The sequence below is a fragment of the Microtus pennsylvanicus genome, chromosome 2, assembly GCF_037038515.1.
Source record: "Microtus pennsylvanicus isolate mMicPen1 chromosome 2, mMicPen1.hap1, whole genome shotgun sequence".
NCBI classification, from domain to species: Eukaryota; Metazoa; Chordata; class Mammalia; order Rodentia; family Cricetidae; genus Microtus; species Microtus pennsylvanicus.
Window position 1 is genome coordinate 33,399,057 of NC_134580.1, and position 18,974 is coordinate 33,418,030.

The following is an 18,974-nucleotide window of genomic DNA, read 5'->3' on the forward strand; positions in this document are numbered from 1 at the left end:
GTTTCTACCTCTATTACTGTCTCTCAGTGAAAACAGCTTGCTATTCAGCTGGACAAACTGCCCAGCAAGCCCCAGTGATCTCTCCACACAGCCATGAGACTCCTTCCCCTAAGGATACTCTTATCTGCACTAGGAAACCTCCTATTTAATTGATAAGTCAGTCCAGTGGAACTAAGTCTGAACAGCCAGGTAAGCACCCAGACCAGGTTCCAAGCAAGGGGAGGAGGGCTCTCCTGAGTGCACTTTCTTACTTGTAGTTAACCTTGGTGAGAGATAAAATGACTTTGCTGCTATGAACTGAATTATGCCCCACAAATCCATATACTAAAGCCCTAATATTTGGAGATAAATCCTTTAAATAAATGAAGAGGCATTAAAGAAAGGTTAAATGAAGTCCTGGGGGTAAAGCAATAATCCAGTGATGGCTCTCCTTCCAGGAAGAGGGCAACGGAGCCACACATGGCAGAAAGGCTATGGAAGGATACATCAGCTGCCTCATGAAGAAAGGCCTCAGTGGAGCCTGAGCTGTTAACACCGTGACCACAACAATGAGAAAATAAACCTTTGTTTAAGCCATCCAGACTGTGTTGTTTTTGTTATGGCAACCTCAGCAGGCTTGGGACCCTACCCTAACACTGACAAGTCAGAGCATGTAGTGACCCTGCGTAGGAAGACCTTTCAGGCACCATACTAGTCTTTCCCCGCCAAGTATGCCAGGCCAGGCTTCCCCTAGGCCTGCATATCCTCACTACATCTTAATCCCTTCATCTCTCATACCTCCCTACTGGTGTAGGAGGTTCTTCTGTTCATGTGTTGCTTTTATTGGTTAGTGAATAAAGAAACTGCTTTGGGCCTGATAGGGCAGAACTTAGGTAGGCAGAGAAGACAGAACTGAATGCTGGGAAGAAGGGCAGAGTGAGAGAGGCCATGTATCCTCTGACTGAGACAGACGCTAGTTAGAATCTTGCCAGTAAGCCACAGTCACATGGTGTTACACAGATTAATAGAAATGGGTTAAATTAAGATGTAAGAATTAGCCAATAAGAAACTAAAGCTAATGGGCCAAAAAGTGTTTTAATGAATACAGTTTTGTGTGTGGTGATTTTTGGGGGCTAAGCTAGCCCGGCGGCAGGGCTAAACAAGTGGGCCCTTTCTCCCTGCAACATCCCTACGACAGCATCGCCTTCACTTCCTTTGCTGAAGTTTGGATCTTCAACGTTCCCCAGAAACCATGCCTCTTAGACTTGGCCACCAGCCTACTGTCCCACAGGGAGGTGGCAGAGCCTAAAGAGGTGGAGCCCAATGGGAGGAAGTGAGGTCACAGGCCATGTCCTTAGAGGGGATACTGGGACTCCAGTGCCTACCTCTTTGTTTACCAGCTGCCATTAGGCAAGGATTCTTCTGCCACACACCAAACATGAATAAACTGTGCGAGTATCTATGGGTTGGGAGTTCTCGAATGTGAGCAAAATGTTTGCCTGACTGGGCTTCTTCATACGTGGGCTTCTATCAGGTGTTTCTGCACGTGTGTTCTGTGCATCTGACTGTCCTCACTTTTTCTCTCACCTGACCACCCCTTCCTTAATCCCTTGAAGAGCTCTGACTCTTCCAGTCTTCAAGACCACCAGAGCGTCTCCTCCCCACCTCAGCCAAACACGCAAGCGTGCAGCGGCTTCCCCTCTTCAGCTTTCACGATGCCACCACAATCGTCCACCCGTAGCAGGAGCTACAGAGACAGGAGACCACTCGTGATGACGAGATGCTGCGAGGTAGCTCTGACGATGATCTGGAGTCCGCAGAGTCGCCAGCTTAGGGAGGTCCCAACAACGTGACTGCTGTCCACACTTCTGCCAACTATCTATAGACACAAGTCTTCCCGGAAACCCTTCAGCTTTAGTAAATTGCAAAACAAAACTCAAGAAATAAAAACACTGTATTTATTATATTTTATCACAAATACAAATCAAGGGCTAGGAATATAGCTCAGTGATAGAGCAGTGAGCACTGTACATCCAAATCAGTCCCCTGAACTCCCAAAAGACACACAGAAAACACGACTAAATACACAAACCAGCACCAACTACCCAAAACGAAACAGACATATGTGTGTCCACCAACCAGCAAGCTTGGCAGAAACCAGTGTACAAAGTTCTGGTCAGGGTCACTATATAGGGATAATTGGTAGAGATCATGGGCCACTCAGCTGAACTCAATCTCTAGCCTTGTCCCACCCTGACATTCAGGCTGAGATCACCCTTCAAAGTTCCAACCATCAAAACATAAAGCTGGTCTTTCTAGGGGGCTGGTCTCTATCCCGCAGCAAAGTTCAACAAACCCTCCTGTACTTTGAGGTTCAGACATGAATAATACTGACATTTCTATTGGTTTTTTAAAAATATTATGGGCTGGAGAGTTGGTTCAGTGGCTAAGAGCATTGCCTCCTCTTCCAAAGGTCCTGAGCTCAATTCCCGGCAACCACATGGTGGCTCACAACCATCTGTAATGAAGTCTGGTGCTCTCTTCTGGCCTGCAGACATACACACAGACAGAATATTGTATGCATAATAAATAAATATTAAAAAAACAAAAAAATTTATTTTATTATTATTTATGTATACAGTGTTCTGCCTGCATTATGCCTGCAGGCCAGAAGAGGGCACCAGATCTCATTACAGATGGTTGTGAGCTACCATGTGGTTGCTGGGAATTGAACTCAGGACCTCTGGAAGAACCTCTGAGCTATCTCTCCCGCCCCCTGACATTTCTATTGTTGAGGAAACCTCAAAGTTCCCTCTCAGGAACTGAGACAGCTGATTAAAATCTTACTAGTTTTTAGAATGCTGGAGATGACTTGAGTCCCAGGAAATAAGGAGACCACATGCCCCTCATTAAGGTGGTCCCACGTTCCCACTGTAGCTTACTCCCTAGCCCTTACCACACATCACCCAACCAACCACTTAAGAGATAGAGGAGACATCAGCCTCCCCATCAACCCCAACAGTGCCACAAGTACCTGATGAACTACTGGACAGGCCCCCTATCAACCCCCCTGCAGGTTGGCTAGGTTGGCTAGAAGTCTCACATACCCCTCCCCAAGCTACCTGAGAAGTTTCTGCCAAAAGTGAATAGAGGAGGCGGGAGGGAATGTCCTAAAACCAACATTCTCCCACCAATGAAGCGCAGAGGGGAAAGAGAACCAACGTGAGAAGGCTTAGGGGTCTTTAATGCTTAATCTGAAAGTCACAGGTTGAAATTTTCCTAACATTGGCTTCCCCAGTAAGGAAAGGTCTTCAGGGCGGACAGGGAATGCCCTCATAGTGCAATGGTACCCCAGCTCAGAGAGAGGCAAGCGAGAAGAGTGTGTGGTGGGCACCACAGTGTTCCCTCAGTCCTCACACCTCACATCAGGGGCAGGAGGCAGAAACCCCATTTCACAGAGAATCTTGAGACTTAGAAAAGTTGTTCATAAGCAGCTCAGGCAGGGTGGCAGATGCCTATAATCCCAGCATTAGGCAGAAGATCACCACAAGTTTGCTGCCAGGTCGGTCTTTAGAGAAAGTGCCAGGACAGCCACCTACACAGTGAGACCGTGTCTCAAAATTCAGAAGGGAACAGGATATGGTGGCCCATCCTTTTAAACCCAGCACTCAGGGCAGAGGTGGAAGATTTCTTATGCGGTCAAGGCTGGATCTTGTCTATACCATGAGTTACAGGCCAACACAATGAGACCTTGCTTCAAATTTTAAAAACAAACAACAATAACAAAAACAAAACAGGAGTTTTAATTTTTTAAGACAGGAGTAGCTCTGTGTAGCTCTGGCTGTCCTGAAACTCACTGTGTAGACCAGGCTGGCCTTGAACTCAGAGATCCGCCTGCCTCTGCCTTCCAAGTGCTGGGTTTAAAGGTATGTGCCACCACTGCCCAACTGAGAGAGGTTAAAAAAAAAAGTTCACAGGCTTCACAGGGAAAGGGGAATGAAGATCTAGATCTTTCCTAGTCTGCCACATATAAGTGTCCCTCGGATCCAACCTCGGTCTCCCTGAAGAAATTCACTTTTTATTATTTGTTTGTTTCTGAGACAGAGCCTAACCTGACCCTCCTGTCTCTGAGTGCTGGGATTACAAGGGTATGCCTGGACACCTGGCTCAGAAGCTCATTCTCAATGTGATGTCTGTCCTGGTCCCTGGGAGGAGAGGAGAGAAGCCGGCTAGAGGCAAGTGTTCTGTAAGGATGAGTAGGGATCAAAGATTGCCCTCTGGTTGGGGAGGGGGAGCTGTGGAGAGGACAAACTCAATCGATCACACTTAATGCATGTGTGGAAACATCACACTGAACCCCACTAATACGTACAATTAGTGTCAAAAAGTCTGAGGTAGATCAGTATGAGCTTTCCTAGTGTGTATGAGGCAGTGCCAAAGACAATGCCAATAAAAACAAAACAGGAAAGATTAAAATTAAAATTATCTTTCCTCCAAAAGTTCAAATATGACCCCAGACATCCCTATCAAGGACCCTCTGCACACAGAGGTCCCCACGGAAATGGTGTGGCCAGCGAGTGCAGAGGCCCCTCCCCCTCTGTGGACACTGATGTGGCCGGCGAGTGCAGAGGCCCCCCTCTGTGGACACTGAACAGAACAAGCCACTGGAGACGAAAGGGTGAGGCTTAAGGGAGGAGAGCTGCCCACCCTGCGCTCAGGGTCTGCCTAGCATTAGACAAAAGCCCAGAGTGCTGAACACGTTTCCTCCAACAGGGAGCCCGGCAAAGCCTGCGTGCAAAGTGATCTCTAAGGTGTGCTAGGCCTGGCTGAACACTCACTCGTTAGCAGAGGTAGGAGCCCCAACTCTTGGAGTCTTTCCCTGGCTGCCGCCTCCCAGCCCTTGTTGGCCTGTGCGCTTCGCGGAGAGGGATGCAGGAGCCCCTCCACCTGTACCTCTGGAGCCAGTCCAGCTAGAGCTCTTCGCGCCCGTTGTTCTGCCAGACGTCCCACTCCCACTACCAGCCGCACCCCTAGCCGCTGCACCTGCCTGCACAGGGCTGCTTCGCAGAGCGCCAGTAGCTGCTCCCGCTGCTTGGCCGGCAGATCAGCGGGGGTGAGGTTTCGTCCACTGGGAGCCAAGAAGAGCAGAGGACACAGATTGTGGACAAAGCAATGCCGGAAGAAGACTTGGGGCTGTCCACAGAGGGCCCGGAAAAGGCCCCAGAATCGGGCTCCGCTCACCTCTGACTGTGTGCACTCCAGTCCCAACACTGGTCGCTTAGGGTGCTCTTGGGGAGGGGTCAGCACAGAGCCCCCAATGCCCAACCAGTCCCGGACCACATTCACTTCCCCAAAAGGTACCTGTGGGGGAAGGAGAGAGAGAGACACAAGGTGATTTCAGCTGGAGATGGTCAGGCTGTCATGATGATCTCACTCACCTTCACCATCGAGTCTGTGAGGGACTCCCAGCCCTATGGTTTGCCCCCGTCCATGTTTCCTCCCGTTTTTCCCACTGTAAACTGTGACCAGCAAAACCCATGTGCCTCTACTTTCTCCTGGCACTAGGAACACTGGGACATTTGCCCAATAGGAGGCATGATTCGAATACTGGTGACAGACAGATCTCCTGAAACAGAAAGCTGGCCAGGGTGAAAGGAGACAAGCCAGGTTGAGCACTGATCTCTGGGTGCCCTCCCAGCCCAGGCCCCAGGCTGTCATTCCCATCGATCATCATTGATCACCTTTCATCACTTGGCTGGGGTCAATAAAAGCGATTGAGCCTTCTGCCCTGGGGCTTCTTTACCTCCTCCACCTGTAATGCAGCCTACTGAAACAGACCCTCACCCAGATCCCTAAGGAAAAGCAGGCTGGCCTGCGCCTGACACTGTTAGGAACTTTTCGGAGACCCAGGGGCTGCCACCAGGATGGCCAACAGTTCCTATCCCCCCCATCCTGCCCACAGTCAGTGTTCCGGGAGGATCCAGCAGCCCTAGCCTCTCTCCTGACTCCAACCACTCTAGGGACAAGGGAGATCCGGCAAGGTAAGGTACAGGGCAGGATGGCGGAAGGGAAAGTTCTCAGAGGCAATTAGTGGAGTGCTCACAGGAGAAACGGGACTGCCATTAATGTGCTTGGTTAACTATGAACAGAGAAGCAAGGAGAGTGCTTGAGACCACAGGCGACGTTATATGCTCTGCAGGAGAGGGAGTGTGTGGAGACCACAGGAGACGATATATGCTCTGCAGGAGAGGGAGTGGGTGGCCCACCCACTTCCCAGCCAATTCTAGGTTCTTCTTCTACAACAGGCCCAGGCAAACCTCCACCTCTGAACCGCCCACCAGAGGAAGCCAGGCCTTTACCCCAGTCTGGGCCATGCCAAACGGCCCTGGGTTCATGCCCAGGAAGAGCACTTCCTTGGGACCTTGGCAGTAGCGGGTCACGTAGTTGCGGTGCGGCTCCCAAGCATAATCCACTGGGTTATAAATGACACCCACGGGCTCTGGAAACTGCAGCTGGTGAAGCTCGGCATTGAGCTGAAGCTCCTCCTCCAAGAAGCCCTCAGCCAAGCTTGGAGTGCAAGGCAGAGGCTCCATCAAAGCACCTGCAGGTTCATGGGTAGGCCCAGGCAGGAAAGTCGGGGACACAGCCATGCCACTGTTACCTGGAAAAGAAATGGACAGAGTTTCCTTCAGGCTCACCCCAGTATTGGGATCTGTACTAGCTACCGGTTCTCACTGTCGTTTCCTGGCTCAGAAGAGACCCTCGGAAGCTCTGTCAGTTACTACAAGCTCACTCAGGTTCCTGGGAATGAAGGGACCTCTGCTCCCACTTCCAGAGTCCTCCTTTTTCTGATACTTCAAGCATCCCTACATTAGCTACTTGTCTCACTGCAACAAAGTAGCTGCAATAGCCACTGAAGGAAGGGAGGGTTCATCTCAGCTCTCAGAAAGTACAGTCCGTCATGGCTGAAGGAACATAAAGTGATTGATCACACTGCAGTCATAGTCAAAACTCAGAAAGTGATGAATGCCTATATCCAACTAGAACTCTCCCTCTCCCTCTCCCTCTCCATGCACTGACCAGGCTGGCCTTGAACTCGAGTTCCTCCTGATTCTACCTGTGACTAAAGGCGTCTATTACCACACCTGGCTAGAACTCTCCTTTTTATGCTGTGCTGGTTTGTTTTTATGTCAGCTTGATACAAGCTAAAGTCATGCTGAAGATGGATCCTCAGTTTGAGAAAATGCCCCGCCAGACCGACCTGTGGGCAAGCCTGTGCTGCATTTTCTTGATCGATGACTAATGTGGGAGGGCGCAGCTCAATACAGGCAGTGCCACCTCGGGGCTGTTGATCCCAAGAGCTATAAGAAAGCAGACTGAGCCAGGTAGTGGTGACGTGTGCTTTTAATCCCAGCACTCCAGGAGGCAGAGGTAGGTGGATGTGAGTTCGAGGCCAGCCTGGTCTACAAGAGCTAGTTCTGGGACAGGTTCCAAAACTACAGCGAAACCCTGTTTTGAAAAACAAAGGAGAGAGAGAGAGAGAGAGAGAGAGAGAGAGAGATGGCTCAGCACTTAAGAGCACTTACTGCTCTTCTAGAGACCCAAGTTCAATTCCCACCACTCACATGGGAGCTCACGACTGGCTGAAACTCCAGGATCTAACACCCTCACACATGCAGGAAAAACACCAATGTACACAAAATAAAAATAAGTAAATAAAAAAAATTCATCTTAAAAAAAAGAAATCCTGAACATATATCTATGGTATGATGTACATATAAAAGAAAGAAAGAGGGCTGGAGAGATGGCTCAGAGGTTAAGAGCACTGACTGCTCTTCCAGAGGTCCTGAGTTCAATTCCCAGCAACCACATGATGGCTCACAGACATCTATGAGATCTGGTGCCCTCTTCTGGCATGCAGGCATACATGGAAAGAATGTTGTACACATAATAAATAAATAAATCTTTTTTTTTTGGTTTTTCGAGACAGGGTTTCTCTGTAGCTTTGGTGCCTATCCTGGAACTAGCTCTTGTAGACCAGGCTGGCCTCAAACTCCCAGAGATCTGCCTGCCTCTGCCTCCAGAGTGCTGGGATTAAAGGCATCACCACCGCCCGGCCTAAATAAATATATCTTAAAAAAAAAAAAAGGAAGGAAGCAAGCAAGCAGACTGGGCAAGCCATAGGAACAACCCAGTAAGGATGACCCCTCCATGATTCCTGCTTCAGTTCCTGCCACTAGGTTCCTACACTGAGTTCCTGTCCTGACCTTTGATAATGTGAAACATCAAGTTAAAACAAACCCTTTCCTCCCCTACTTGCTTTTGGTAATGGTGTTTTATCCCAGCAACAGAAAGGCTAGGACAGCCCACGGCCCCATGGAATGGTACCACACTCTAAGCTTAGGTCCTCTCACCTCAGTTAACCTAGTTAGAAACCCTTTCAGACTGCCCAGAGATTCATCTTCAATGCGACCCCGACCCTGTCAAGTTGGTAATGCCATAATAGCACCCCATCCCAAGCCTTTCATCAGATGAGGCCTGAGCCACCAGCTCTTGGGCCATGCGGAACACACAGCACTTTTCTTTCTCCATTTCTCCTTTCTGCCTCTCTCCTGAGGGTTAAACCTGAGTTCTCGCCGTGCTAGGCAAGCGCTTTACAATTAATCTACAGTCCTAAACCCTTTTTCTTTTTTTTTTCCTGTCAAAGCCTCCGTTTATTAGAGATGTACCATATATACAGCTTATATATGGTAAAGAGTTGGGGGATGGGCACAGGGGCCTGGGCTCTTGCCGCGTGGTTCACGTTGGTCACATGGTTCTCGTTGGTCACGTAGGCAGGAGGTTACCTTCAGTCAGGTCACTGTAGGCCAGGAAGTCACGAGTTGACACACCTAGCTCCCTAGATAGTTTGGAATGTGGGGTGGGTTCCGCTAACAGATAGCTCTCATTAACAGCCAATTTGGGTGTGGGGTAGGCTCTGTCAATAGAACCATTCTTAACACAATTAGGGGTGTGGGGTTCTCTGCAGACTCCCCAGGGTGATGGTTCCTGCAATGATTTTAGGAGGAAATTGGCTCCTGACAGATCCCCCTTTCTTTTATAAAGACAGGCAGCTATTAAGTGGAGGGCATCAAGTCAGAGTCCAACCATGGTGTCAGATCTAAAGGAGAAGGGACTGGGACAAGGGGAGACCCTCCTCTCGAATGGTGAAGCAATTTACCTCTCCTGGGAACAGAGGGGTGCCTTATGATTCTTAGGTCGAGTGAGGACCAGGTCTTTATCCCCCTTACCCGTCCTAGGATTCCCAGTATCCTGTCTTAGGTTGGGGGAAGTCCTGCCACAAGTCACCCGTCCTTGCCCTAATTGTTGGCAGGCAGCACTCGTAATCTTATTGTGGAGTAGGCATTTAGGAAGGAGGATGTACCTTAGGCCAGATTAAAAGGTGAATACTGGGTTTGGAAAACACCCTTTCTTCTTGTCTGGAAGATGGAGTTATTGGTGCCCAAAATTATATCTTTACTCAACCTATACGTAATATCTTTTGTTTGAGGAGCTACTCACAATCTTTTCATTAATGATAGATGCAGGGGCCCAGTGACGGGAGTTAGTGTGGATCCTCACCTGAACAGCACACCATACAGAGGCTGTACTGGCCGGCTCAACATGGGCATGGTGCCAGGCACGAGGAGTGCCCTCCACATGGCCTAAGACAGGGTGCCCTGTGATCTGCTTACTTTAAATCTCACTAGATACCTTTCATTTGAGGAGCTCCTAAACCCTTTTTCATTTAGATGGTGAGTGATACATCTCACTAAGTTACTCAAGCTGTAGTCTAGGTTGGCCCTGAACTTGTGATCCTGTTGCCTCAGTCTCTGGAATAAGAATAAGGAACTCAGCCCACAAAAAACAGGCACAGCTACTTAATAGATTTCTTCTCTCTTTTTGGGGGATTAGGTACATTTCTTTTCTTTAAAAAAAATTTTTTTTTGTTCCAAGTGTGGTGTTAATGCCTACAATCCTAACACATCTCTGTGAGTTTGAGGCCAGCCTTGTCTACATAGCTAGTGCTATGTAGACTGTCTAAAGGGGGGGGGGGGAGAGAGAGAGGGAGAACCAACCACGTGCCTTTAATCCCAACACTCAGGAGGCAGAGACAAGCAGATCTCTGAGTCTGAGGTCAGCCTGGTCTACAGAGCGAGTTCCAGGACAGTCAAAGCTACATAGAGAAATTGTCTCGGGGGAAAAAAAAAATCAACCACCAGCCCCTAGAGAAGAAAAAAATTTATCTTCGTGTGTGTGTGTGTGTGTGTGTGTGTGTGTGTGTGTGTGTGTGTGTGTGTGAGAGAGAGAGAGAGAGAGAGAGAGAGAGAGAGAGAGAGAGAGAGAGAGAATGCATGCCACATATGTGTGGTGGTCAAGGAAGCCAGAGGCGGCACTGGATCTCCTGGAGCTGGGGTTACAGGAAGCTGTGCGCTTAGGTGGGTACTGGGCACTAGACTGGTTCTCTGCAAAAGCAGTATGTGCTCTTAACCACAAGGTCAAATCTCTGGCCTTTTCCTTATTATTTATTGAGATAGGGTCACACGTAACCCAGATTAGTCTCAAACTTGCTATGTAGCTGATAAAGGTCATAAACTCCTGATCCTCCTGCCTCCACTTCTTTTTTGTTTGTTTGTTTGTTTGTTTGCTTGTGTGGGGCTTTAGTCTTATTTTTTAGAGACAGGGTTTCTCTGTGTAGCCCTGGTTGTCCTGGAACTCACTCTGTAGATCAGGTTGGCCTCAAAATCACAGAGATCCGCCTGCCTCTGCCTCCTGAGTGCTGGGATTAAAGACGTGCACCACCACTGCCTGGTTCTGGCAAACATATAAAACTCTATTTTTATGCATGTGTTTAGGATACATGAGTTGTAACGCATCTATGGAAGACAATTCACAGACGCCTGTTGTCACTGTCCATGTGGATCCCAGGGACTGAACTCAGAGGCTTGGTGACAGGCACCTTTACCTCCTGAGCCATTTTGCTGGCTCACCTCCATTTCTTAGGCGCTGGGATTAAAGCCTGAACCAGGCCCAACTACACTGTCAGGACACATCTCCTGGCATCCTTTCTCTCCAATGACATCTGTAACGAGCCAGTCCGTCCAGGATGAGCATGTCCTGGAAATGTTGCACTGACGAATGAGATGCAGGTGCATGGTCACAGCCCAGAGACTTGGGAGGGCTAATTACAGCAGCTTCCAGGTGGTAAGCAATTGCTCTCCACCAGGTACGCCCCATTGATCTTCATAACAACCCCATGAGGTGGGTAATATTGCTCCCACGTTGCAAGCCAGGAGACTGAGGCTTAACAAGATCCAGCAGGTTGCCGAGGGTCACAGTTACCAGGTAATGAAGTTGGGATTTGAACCCACACTATCTGACACAAAGCCACGCTCTTAACCACCCACACCATCTTGCCTTAGACGGTTTGATCAGCCACCCCACTAATTCTACAAGTCCCTAACCCCAGCCCAGCTTCTTTCCCACACTCAAGAATCCTCAGAGGTGAACAGGATGATTATCAGACTCTGAACAGACTCTTCGAAGCTATGCAGCCACGGTCAGAACCTCCGGTTTTCACATCTGAATGTTAAGGATAATAATACCCACTTCATAAAGTTGTATTTGAATGGGAAAAGGAAAAGAAATGCAGCAGCCTTCTAAACTACAACCCTGTCCTCACTTCTACGTACAACCAGTGCTTGTACCTGGCCATTTCACTCACTTTCAAAATGCTTCTCCCACCCCAACCCAAAACTACACAGGTCATTTTCAGAAACCCAACCAATTATGACTGAGTTAGCCAGGACATCAGCCAGTAGTCAAGAAGGTGACCCACATCCAGTTCAAACTCATCCTTCAAGATGCAGCTCAAACCATCTCCTTCAGTGCACAGAGACATTCTCAGAGCGCGGCCCCACCCTACAAGCTAGGATTATAAAATGATGAAGGTTTGGTCCCCAGCCAATGGCACTATTAAGACAGCTGAGTAAACGAGGAAGCAGGACCTGGGGGGTTGTCTCCGGAGGGTCTGTCCTGTCTCTCTCCCTCCCTCCTGCCCCCCTGCTTCCTGACTGACATAAAATGAGATTTGCCCTACACTCACCTTTCCCCCGTGATACCCACCTCAGCACAGACCTGGAGCCATGAGAGGTCAAACAGCCAGAGAATGGAGCCTCTGCATTGTGAGCCAAAATCTACCTTTTCTCTCTGGTGCTGTTCTTCCCAGGTATCTATCACAGCAATGAACTGCCTGGCATACCACACACAGGAAGTTGGCTGTGAAGCCAAGATATATGTATCTTGAACAAAGCAATTCACGATGCCCTGGTGAAGGTTGAGAGTCATTGGCCTCCCCAGCCAGAGGAAGGGAGACCAGGAGCCTGGCTCTATTCAATTCCTTGCCGCACCTAAAAGGTCCTGGATCTCAGGTATTCAGTAGCCCCTGCCAGACTCTACCCACTTCCACTTTGTTGATCTTGTTTAAAGCTACCTTCCAACAATGCATTTTTGCTTCTCCCATGTTAGAGTGGAGCCCTGGGGCCAAGCAAGCACTTTACCACTGAGCTGCCCCATCCCCAATGAGCTGTTCCCGATGGGCTCCTCTCACCACCCCACAAACCCAGTGTGGGAGAACGAGCCCGGCCTATGAACAGGGTAGGCAGGTACTCGATCCCTAAGCTGCACCTTGAGCCGTCTCTCTTCTTCATTTTTTGTTTGTTTTATCAAGACAGGGTTTCTCTGTGTAAACTATCCTGGCTGTTCTGAAACTCGCTCTCTAGACCAGGTTGTCCTCGAACTCACAGAGACCCACCTGCCCCTGCTTCCTGAGTGCTGGATTAAAGGCGTGCACCACCGCCCGGCTATACTTTAATTTTACGTTATAAGTTTTGGGAAACGGCTTGGCTGTCTTGAAACTCAAGATGGAGACTAGACTCACCTCACACTGTGACAGTCTTCCTGCCTCCAGCTCCTAAGTGCTGGGAACCTGCGTGTGTTACCATCAACCAGGCCTGAAGTCTGGAACTGAGTTGTGCAGACAGGCATCCAGGACATTCTGGAAAGCTGAAAATGGTGACATGAACTATGCTTTCGGGGACCTTGCTTTGCACTTCCCTATGTAGAACCAGTACTAGAAAAAGCAGCACTCAGGTGCTGAAGGCAGCACGGATGAGCACACACAAAGTGACAAGACCTCATTCTCACTGTTCAGTTTTCAAAGCCCGGTCCTATCACAGCCTAAGTCAGCTAAATTGAATTCTAGCCCTGGCTGTTCTTTCCCTTAACTTTATTTATTTATTTATTATTTATTGGGCAGAGCAGGCATCCACAGCACACGTGTGGTCAGAGACAACTTTGGAAAGCTGGTTTACTTCTACAGTCAAGGGTCTGAGGATCGAACTCAGGTCATCAGGTGTGACGGCAAGCACCCTACCAGCTGAGCCATCTCAGAAGGTTCTCTTGTACAAGTCATTTAGGCTCTTCATATTCCATCTCCTACCACCAGCTGTTAACCTGTTTGTCTTTTAGATATGTATGAGTTCCTACGTGTCAGTCTCTTGCTGGAAGAAGAAATACAAATTGAATAAAAAGTAAGACAGGCTGTGGGTAAACCATGAACTAAAAAGATGGGCAAGCAAGCTGACACACAGTATAACCTGAGCTTTCCTATCCCAGACAAAACACTCCCGAAGCGCTAACAGGAAGCCTAGCAGTCCTACCCAAAGTCACCATCCGCTCAATGGACTGATGCTGCAAGTCAGTGGAGGGCTCACCTAGCATACACGAAGCCTTGGGGTTCAATCCCCCAGCATAAGCAAGGTTTGAAGCTACATCCCTATAGGTCCAGCACTCAGGAAGTAGAGACAGAAAGATCAGATCGGGAGTATCCTCCTGTAGCAAGGGTGTGGACAGTTTGAACTACATGTAATTTTTTTCTCAAAAAGTCAAAACCCAGATGCTCAAGACATGTCAGCCATTTCAAATTACATTTAAAAGCAGCTGGCGACCCTGAGATATATGTGGTCAAGGATAAACTTCATACTCATATCCGGTTTATCTGATATTAACTCCAAGAAGTTTAATAGAATCCAAGCCACAGTGGGCTAGAGAGATGGCTCAGCCGTTAAGAACACTGGTAGCTTTTCCAAAGGTCTTGAGTTCAATTCCCAGCACCCACAAAGCGGCTCACAACAGTCTAACCGAGTCCTATAGGATCCAATGCCCTCTTCTATGTGTAGATGCACATGCAAACAGAACAACACACAAATGTGTAAGTTATATAAATAAATAGACGTAAAATAAAAACAAGAACCCAAGCCACTAGTTAGCCCCTGCTCCTTATAGGCTCTCCAGGAATCCATGGGATTTAAACCAAAATTAACAGCGCAGCAGGGCTCATAGGGGTCCCCTTAGACCTCGGCGCAGTAGCTCAACCACCCCTCCAGAGCCCGCGAGCCCTCCGCCCTGCGCTGAGATCCAGACCCCTACTTCCTCACCTGCGGCAGCTCCCCATGCAGCTTCCGCTTCCTTTCTTCGTCCGGGCGCAAAGGACACTGGAAGTCGTAGTCAACAGCATTTAAATTAGAAGAATGGCAAGCAGCGTCCGCTTCCGCCGGAAATGCCCAAATCACCGGAAAACTCGATGAGTTCCACAGGTCGCTGGGAATTGTAGTTTAATAGTACGATTTAAATCCAAGATGTCTTGGAAGTTAAAGGTCACTTCATTCACAACAATCTGGACTTTCCAGCCGTGCCTAATCCTTCACCCACCAGAGACTCTTCCCAGCGCCTCCTGCTGCCCCAAGTTATGACATCTCACCTCCGCAGCCTTCCATGGGTCATTACTGTGTGCATAACATCCAAGAAGGCATTTCTCTCACATCCTCATTACCATTAGTGTCCAAACCCACAACTTCACCATTTTGACCTGGCTCCCTTAACAGCTGCCAGCCTGTATCCTGGATTGGAGTTCTCCATAGAAGCAGCACCAAAAGCATTCTTCTGTCTCTGTGAGGAGAAGCATTGTGGAAATTTGCTTGCAGGCATATGGAACCTGCAGTCTGTACAATGGAGAGCCAGGAAAGCCCTCGTAGTTCAGGCTGAGCCTGACCTGGTTCTACAGAGAAACTTCTGACAGAAGCCTCAGAGAATGGAAAGATCAGCAAACCAAGGTCCTCAGACCAGTTTCCATGATGGTGGAAATATGGATGCCCAGTTTTCAAAGAGGCAGAATTGGAAGCTAGTATGGCTGGTGTGGTGGCTCATACCTGTAATCTAACCACTTGAGTTGAAAGACCCTATAGACCCCCTCCTCAAAACCCGCAGCTAGCATGCTCCCGAGGGAACGTCCTGTTTGCTTTCGTAAGAACATCCCATGTGCTTGAGAGAGCAGGATGTCTATGAGATAGGAAAACTGCAAGGCAGGATATCAATAAGATAGGACATCAACAAAGCAGGTTGACTGCAAAACAGGATATCTATAAGATAGGAATAGGATGACTGTTGCCAGACATCCATGCTGAGAGAGGAAACCATTCATGCCCCCCCTCCGCCTCATTCCGATAACCATGCTTTTGCTTCTGTAAACTTGCTTTTTGCTCTTCCCTATAAAAAGCCCGCCCTCCAGTTGGCAGGCGCGCAAGTCTTCTGAGAGATCTTGCCGCCCGCAGGTACGTGTGTCTACTCAATAAACCTCTTGCGATTTGCATCCGTGCAGTCTCGGCCTGTTCCTTGGCGTTGGAGAGGTCTCCTCCCGACAAAAGGTCCTCGTCCAAGGGTCTTTCAGAGTGACAGAAACAGAAGGACGTGTTGAAAGCCAGTGAGACCCTGGAGAGAGAACCCTTCTATGTGCTTCCAAAGTGTGCCCACCCAAGGCGACTCCTGCTGACTCAGCCCACCTGGCCAGCCCAGAGACATGGGGCCACCAGGGCATCCCAGTGGGCAGTCCCAGCGAGCTCCTGATCCTACCACTGATCCATCCCCAAGGGTGACCCACTGCACCTGAGCGTCTTCCTACTGCCTCACCCTTGGCCGTTTCCATATGAGGGAGGCAGAAGTGTCAGAAGTTCAAAGTTATCCTCTGCTAAATATCTGAGGCTAGCCTGAGCTAAGTGAAATCTTGCCCAAAAAGGAAGGGAAAGGGGTTGATGGAAAGACGGACGGAACCAATTACAGCCCCCACCCTCCTCAGGAAGCCCTCTCCCCAACACTGTCTTGTCAGCTCTTCCAGTTGGGTTTTGTCCCTGTTTCAGGGAACCGTGTTGTTTTGAAACAGGGTCTCATCTTTGCTGTCTTGGAATTCACTGTGTAGACCACGCTGGCCTGGTTTGTAGACCTCATCTGCCTGACTCTGTTCTGGACCACCACCACCACCCCACGCCCCAGTCCATTTGTTGGTCTTTACAGTCCCTCAGAACCCCAAACTGGCCTCAGGCAAAACAACAATAACAAAAGTGAGTAGCTGGAAAACAGAGATCCTATAAAATGTCCAAAATGTCCCCACCTGCCTGCTGTGATGGCTCTTGCCTTTAATGCCAGCATCGCTCTGAGTTCCAGGCCAGCCCGGAGTGTAGCACAGTTAATAAGAACCAGAGATAGATATTGGGGTTCAACCTGAAGGTCAGAAAAACAAACCATCCAGTCACTAGCTCTTACCTATACCTCAGTCTGAAATGGCGATCCTGCCTCCAGGAATCTCACAATGAGACTGTGTCTGAGAGCTGTCTCCTCCTGATTCATATTCCTCTCTAGTGCTGGGATTAAAGGAGTGCACCACTACCACCCGGTTTCTATGGCAAACTAGTGCGGCTACTGGGATTAAAGGTGTGTGTCATCACTGCCTGGTCTGTAAGGCTGATCAGTGCAGCTGTTTTACTCTCTTTGAATTTCAGGCAAGCTTTATTTATTAAAATACAAATGAAATGTCATTACACCAAAGTACATAGTGAGACCTTTTCTCAAAACAAAGACAAAAAATAAAAATAAAAAAGGCAGTCACCACCTAATGTCAACTTCCATAGAACTGAGTAACTCCTCTGTCCCTGTGAGTCCATGGACTCCTGGAAGCTCTGAGTCCCTAGGGAAAGAGAAACAGAGGTGCAGATGAACTGCTAAGGCTCACCCTCTCTGCCTCACCCAGTCACTCCCTCCCCATCTGCGGAGACAGGCTGATCTTCAGCTTCCAGCCTGAGTTCCCTCTCTTTTCCATCTCCCTCTCCAAGAGGCAGCTTCTGCCTCTCCCCACTTCTCCCCTTCCGTCTCTCCCTTCTGTCTCTCTCTCCTCTTCTCCCCTTTTCCCTTTCCCCCCATAACCCACTTAATAAATATCCAGCCTCACTCTGCATGGTGTGCCTATCCATGTCTCTGTCTCTTGCCCGCCACCACGTGTCTCCCTGCCCTGGACCAGTCACCGCTTGGGGACCTGAAGCTTTTCTGCTGCCTGTCACCGTGGGGGATCCGCAGCATTTTTTTATTTTACCATTACACCCCCACACACACATCCCCTCCCACACACCTTCTCTCTTTCAGAAACTGTGGGCTCAGATCTCTGCTAAAGACATTAGAAAGAGATCCAGAGGAGAAAGACGAGCATAGCCCTTCCCTAGGTGCCTTGCCCTCCAGAAGCCTTCAAGGGACAGGCTGACAGTGCCTGATGGCCTTGTGAGGTAGGGACGACTGCAGATCCTGACTGTGGCCAAGGAAGAACCAGCAGGTGCGCGCTGGGCTGTGGAGCGGCCTCTGAGGCCCAGAGGCAGCTACTCGGCCCACCTGGGTTAGGAAGGGTTAACTAGCTTTCTTGTTTCCTTTGGGTTTCAGCAGGCCGCAGGGGCTGTGTTGGGCTACGAGCTCCATCTATCGGCCGCTGGGTGAGCTAGCTTTGCCTCCCTAAGACCTTCAGGCCAGGCAGAAAATCCCCTGTAGAGGGCCTTCGGCAGCACAGAACTAAGATGACCTATCTGATCAATGCAGGCCTCGTTTTTTTTTGGCCTCACTGGGTACCAGGTGTCACCTGACCACTTCCCTGGGGAACTCTAAAGGACTTTCTGGCGCTTGTGTCCACGCTCTGACACCTTCTCTCCCAGTCAGGTCACAAATGAATGAGCATTAATATGAAAGCCAATAGTCCGGAGCCAGGGTTAGATCTGTGGTGATGCTCTCCGCTTACTAACAGGACTTTGGCAGGTTTCTTCACCTCTCCGTGCCTTGGTTATCCCAACTGTAAAATGGGACATTCCTTGACATCTATCTCTTTTGTGATAAATTAACTGGCAAGGTGTAAGGCCTGGCCCAGAGGGGCACCATGAAGGTTAGTCATTGTTGCTATGGCAACAGGCAGGCTTTCAGGCAGATGCTGGGCTTGAGCACACAACCTCCTGGCCAGACACAAAGGCATAATCCTAACCAGCTCATCCCTGGAGAGTTTGCCAGAGATCACAGCCTGCACGCTTCCGTTCATGACTGGGAGTCCGGGGCTGCAAAGTACCTCCCTCTGCAAAGGTCTGGAGGAGACTGGATGAAAGATCAGAGTAGGGAAGGGCTTGCGGTAATGATGAAGAAAGGAGGGCTGGGTATAACTCAGGGGTGAATGGCAGATTCGCACAAAGTCCTGGATTTCATGCCAGTGCACACATGGGGGGGGGGATAAGGAAGAATTAACAGGTACATGAGATGCTTTTTTTTTCTGGGTATGATTTCATGCACCTATAATGTCAGCATCCAGGAGACTGAGGCAGGAGGATCACACATATGGCACCAACTGGGCTATAGAGCCAGACCCTGTCTTAAAAAAAAAAGTGTAGTTCCTAGTGGCTCAGCAAGGTAAAGATACCTGCCACCAAAACTGATGATCTAACGTCCTAAATTCAGTCCCCAGGATCCACATGGTGGAAGGAGAGGGTTGACTTCCACAGCTGTCTTTTGAGTTCTACCTGCGTGATGGCACATGAGCACACGTT

At 49.1% G+C, this 18,974-nt stretch overlaps 1 protein-coding gene across 4 annotated transcripts; it reads right to left on the minus strand.

Moving 5' to 3' along the window:
• Positions 1–1,917: 1,917 nt before the first annotated feature.
• Smug1 (single-strand-selective monofunctional uracil-DNA glycosylase 1) lies at positions 1,918–15,763 on the minus strand. Of its 4 annotated transcripts, XM_075960843.1 has the most exons (6): positions 15,704–15,745; positions 14,840–15,027; positions 14,517–14,679; positions 12,959–13,083; positions 6,339–6,640; positions 1,918–5,340 (listed from the first exon to the last, which is right to left on the minus strand). In XM_075960843.1, exons 5-6 carry the CDS (start codon positions 6,627–6,629, stop codon positions 4,786–4,788), a joined length of 846 nt encoding a protein of 281 aa, XP_075816958.1. In that variant the 5' UTR covers positions 6,630–6,640; positions 12,959–13,083; positions 14,517–14,679; positions 14,840–15,027; positions 15,704–15,745; the 3' UTR covers positions 1,918–4,785. The 4 variants fall into 4 exon arrangements, with proteins under 4 accessions (XP_075816958.1, XP_075816955.1, XP_075816957.1 ...); XM_075960840.1 differs by lacking the exon at positions 12,959–13,083 and having other exon boundaries at positions 15,704–15,743; XM_075960842.1 differs by lacking the exons at positions 12,959–13,083; positions 14,840–15,027 and having other exon boundaries at positions 15,704–15,763.
• Positions 15,764–18,974: the final 3,211 nt, after the last annotated feature.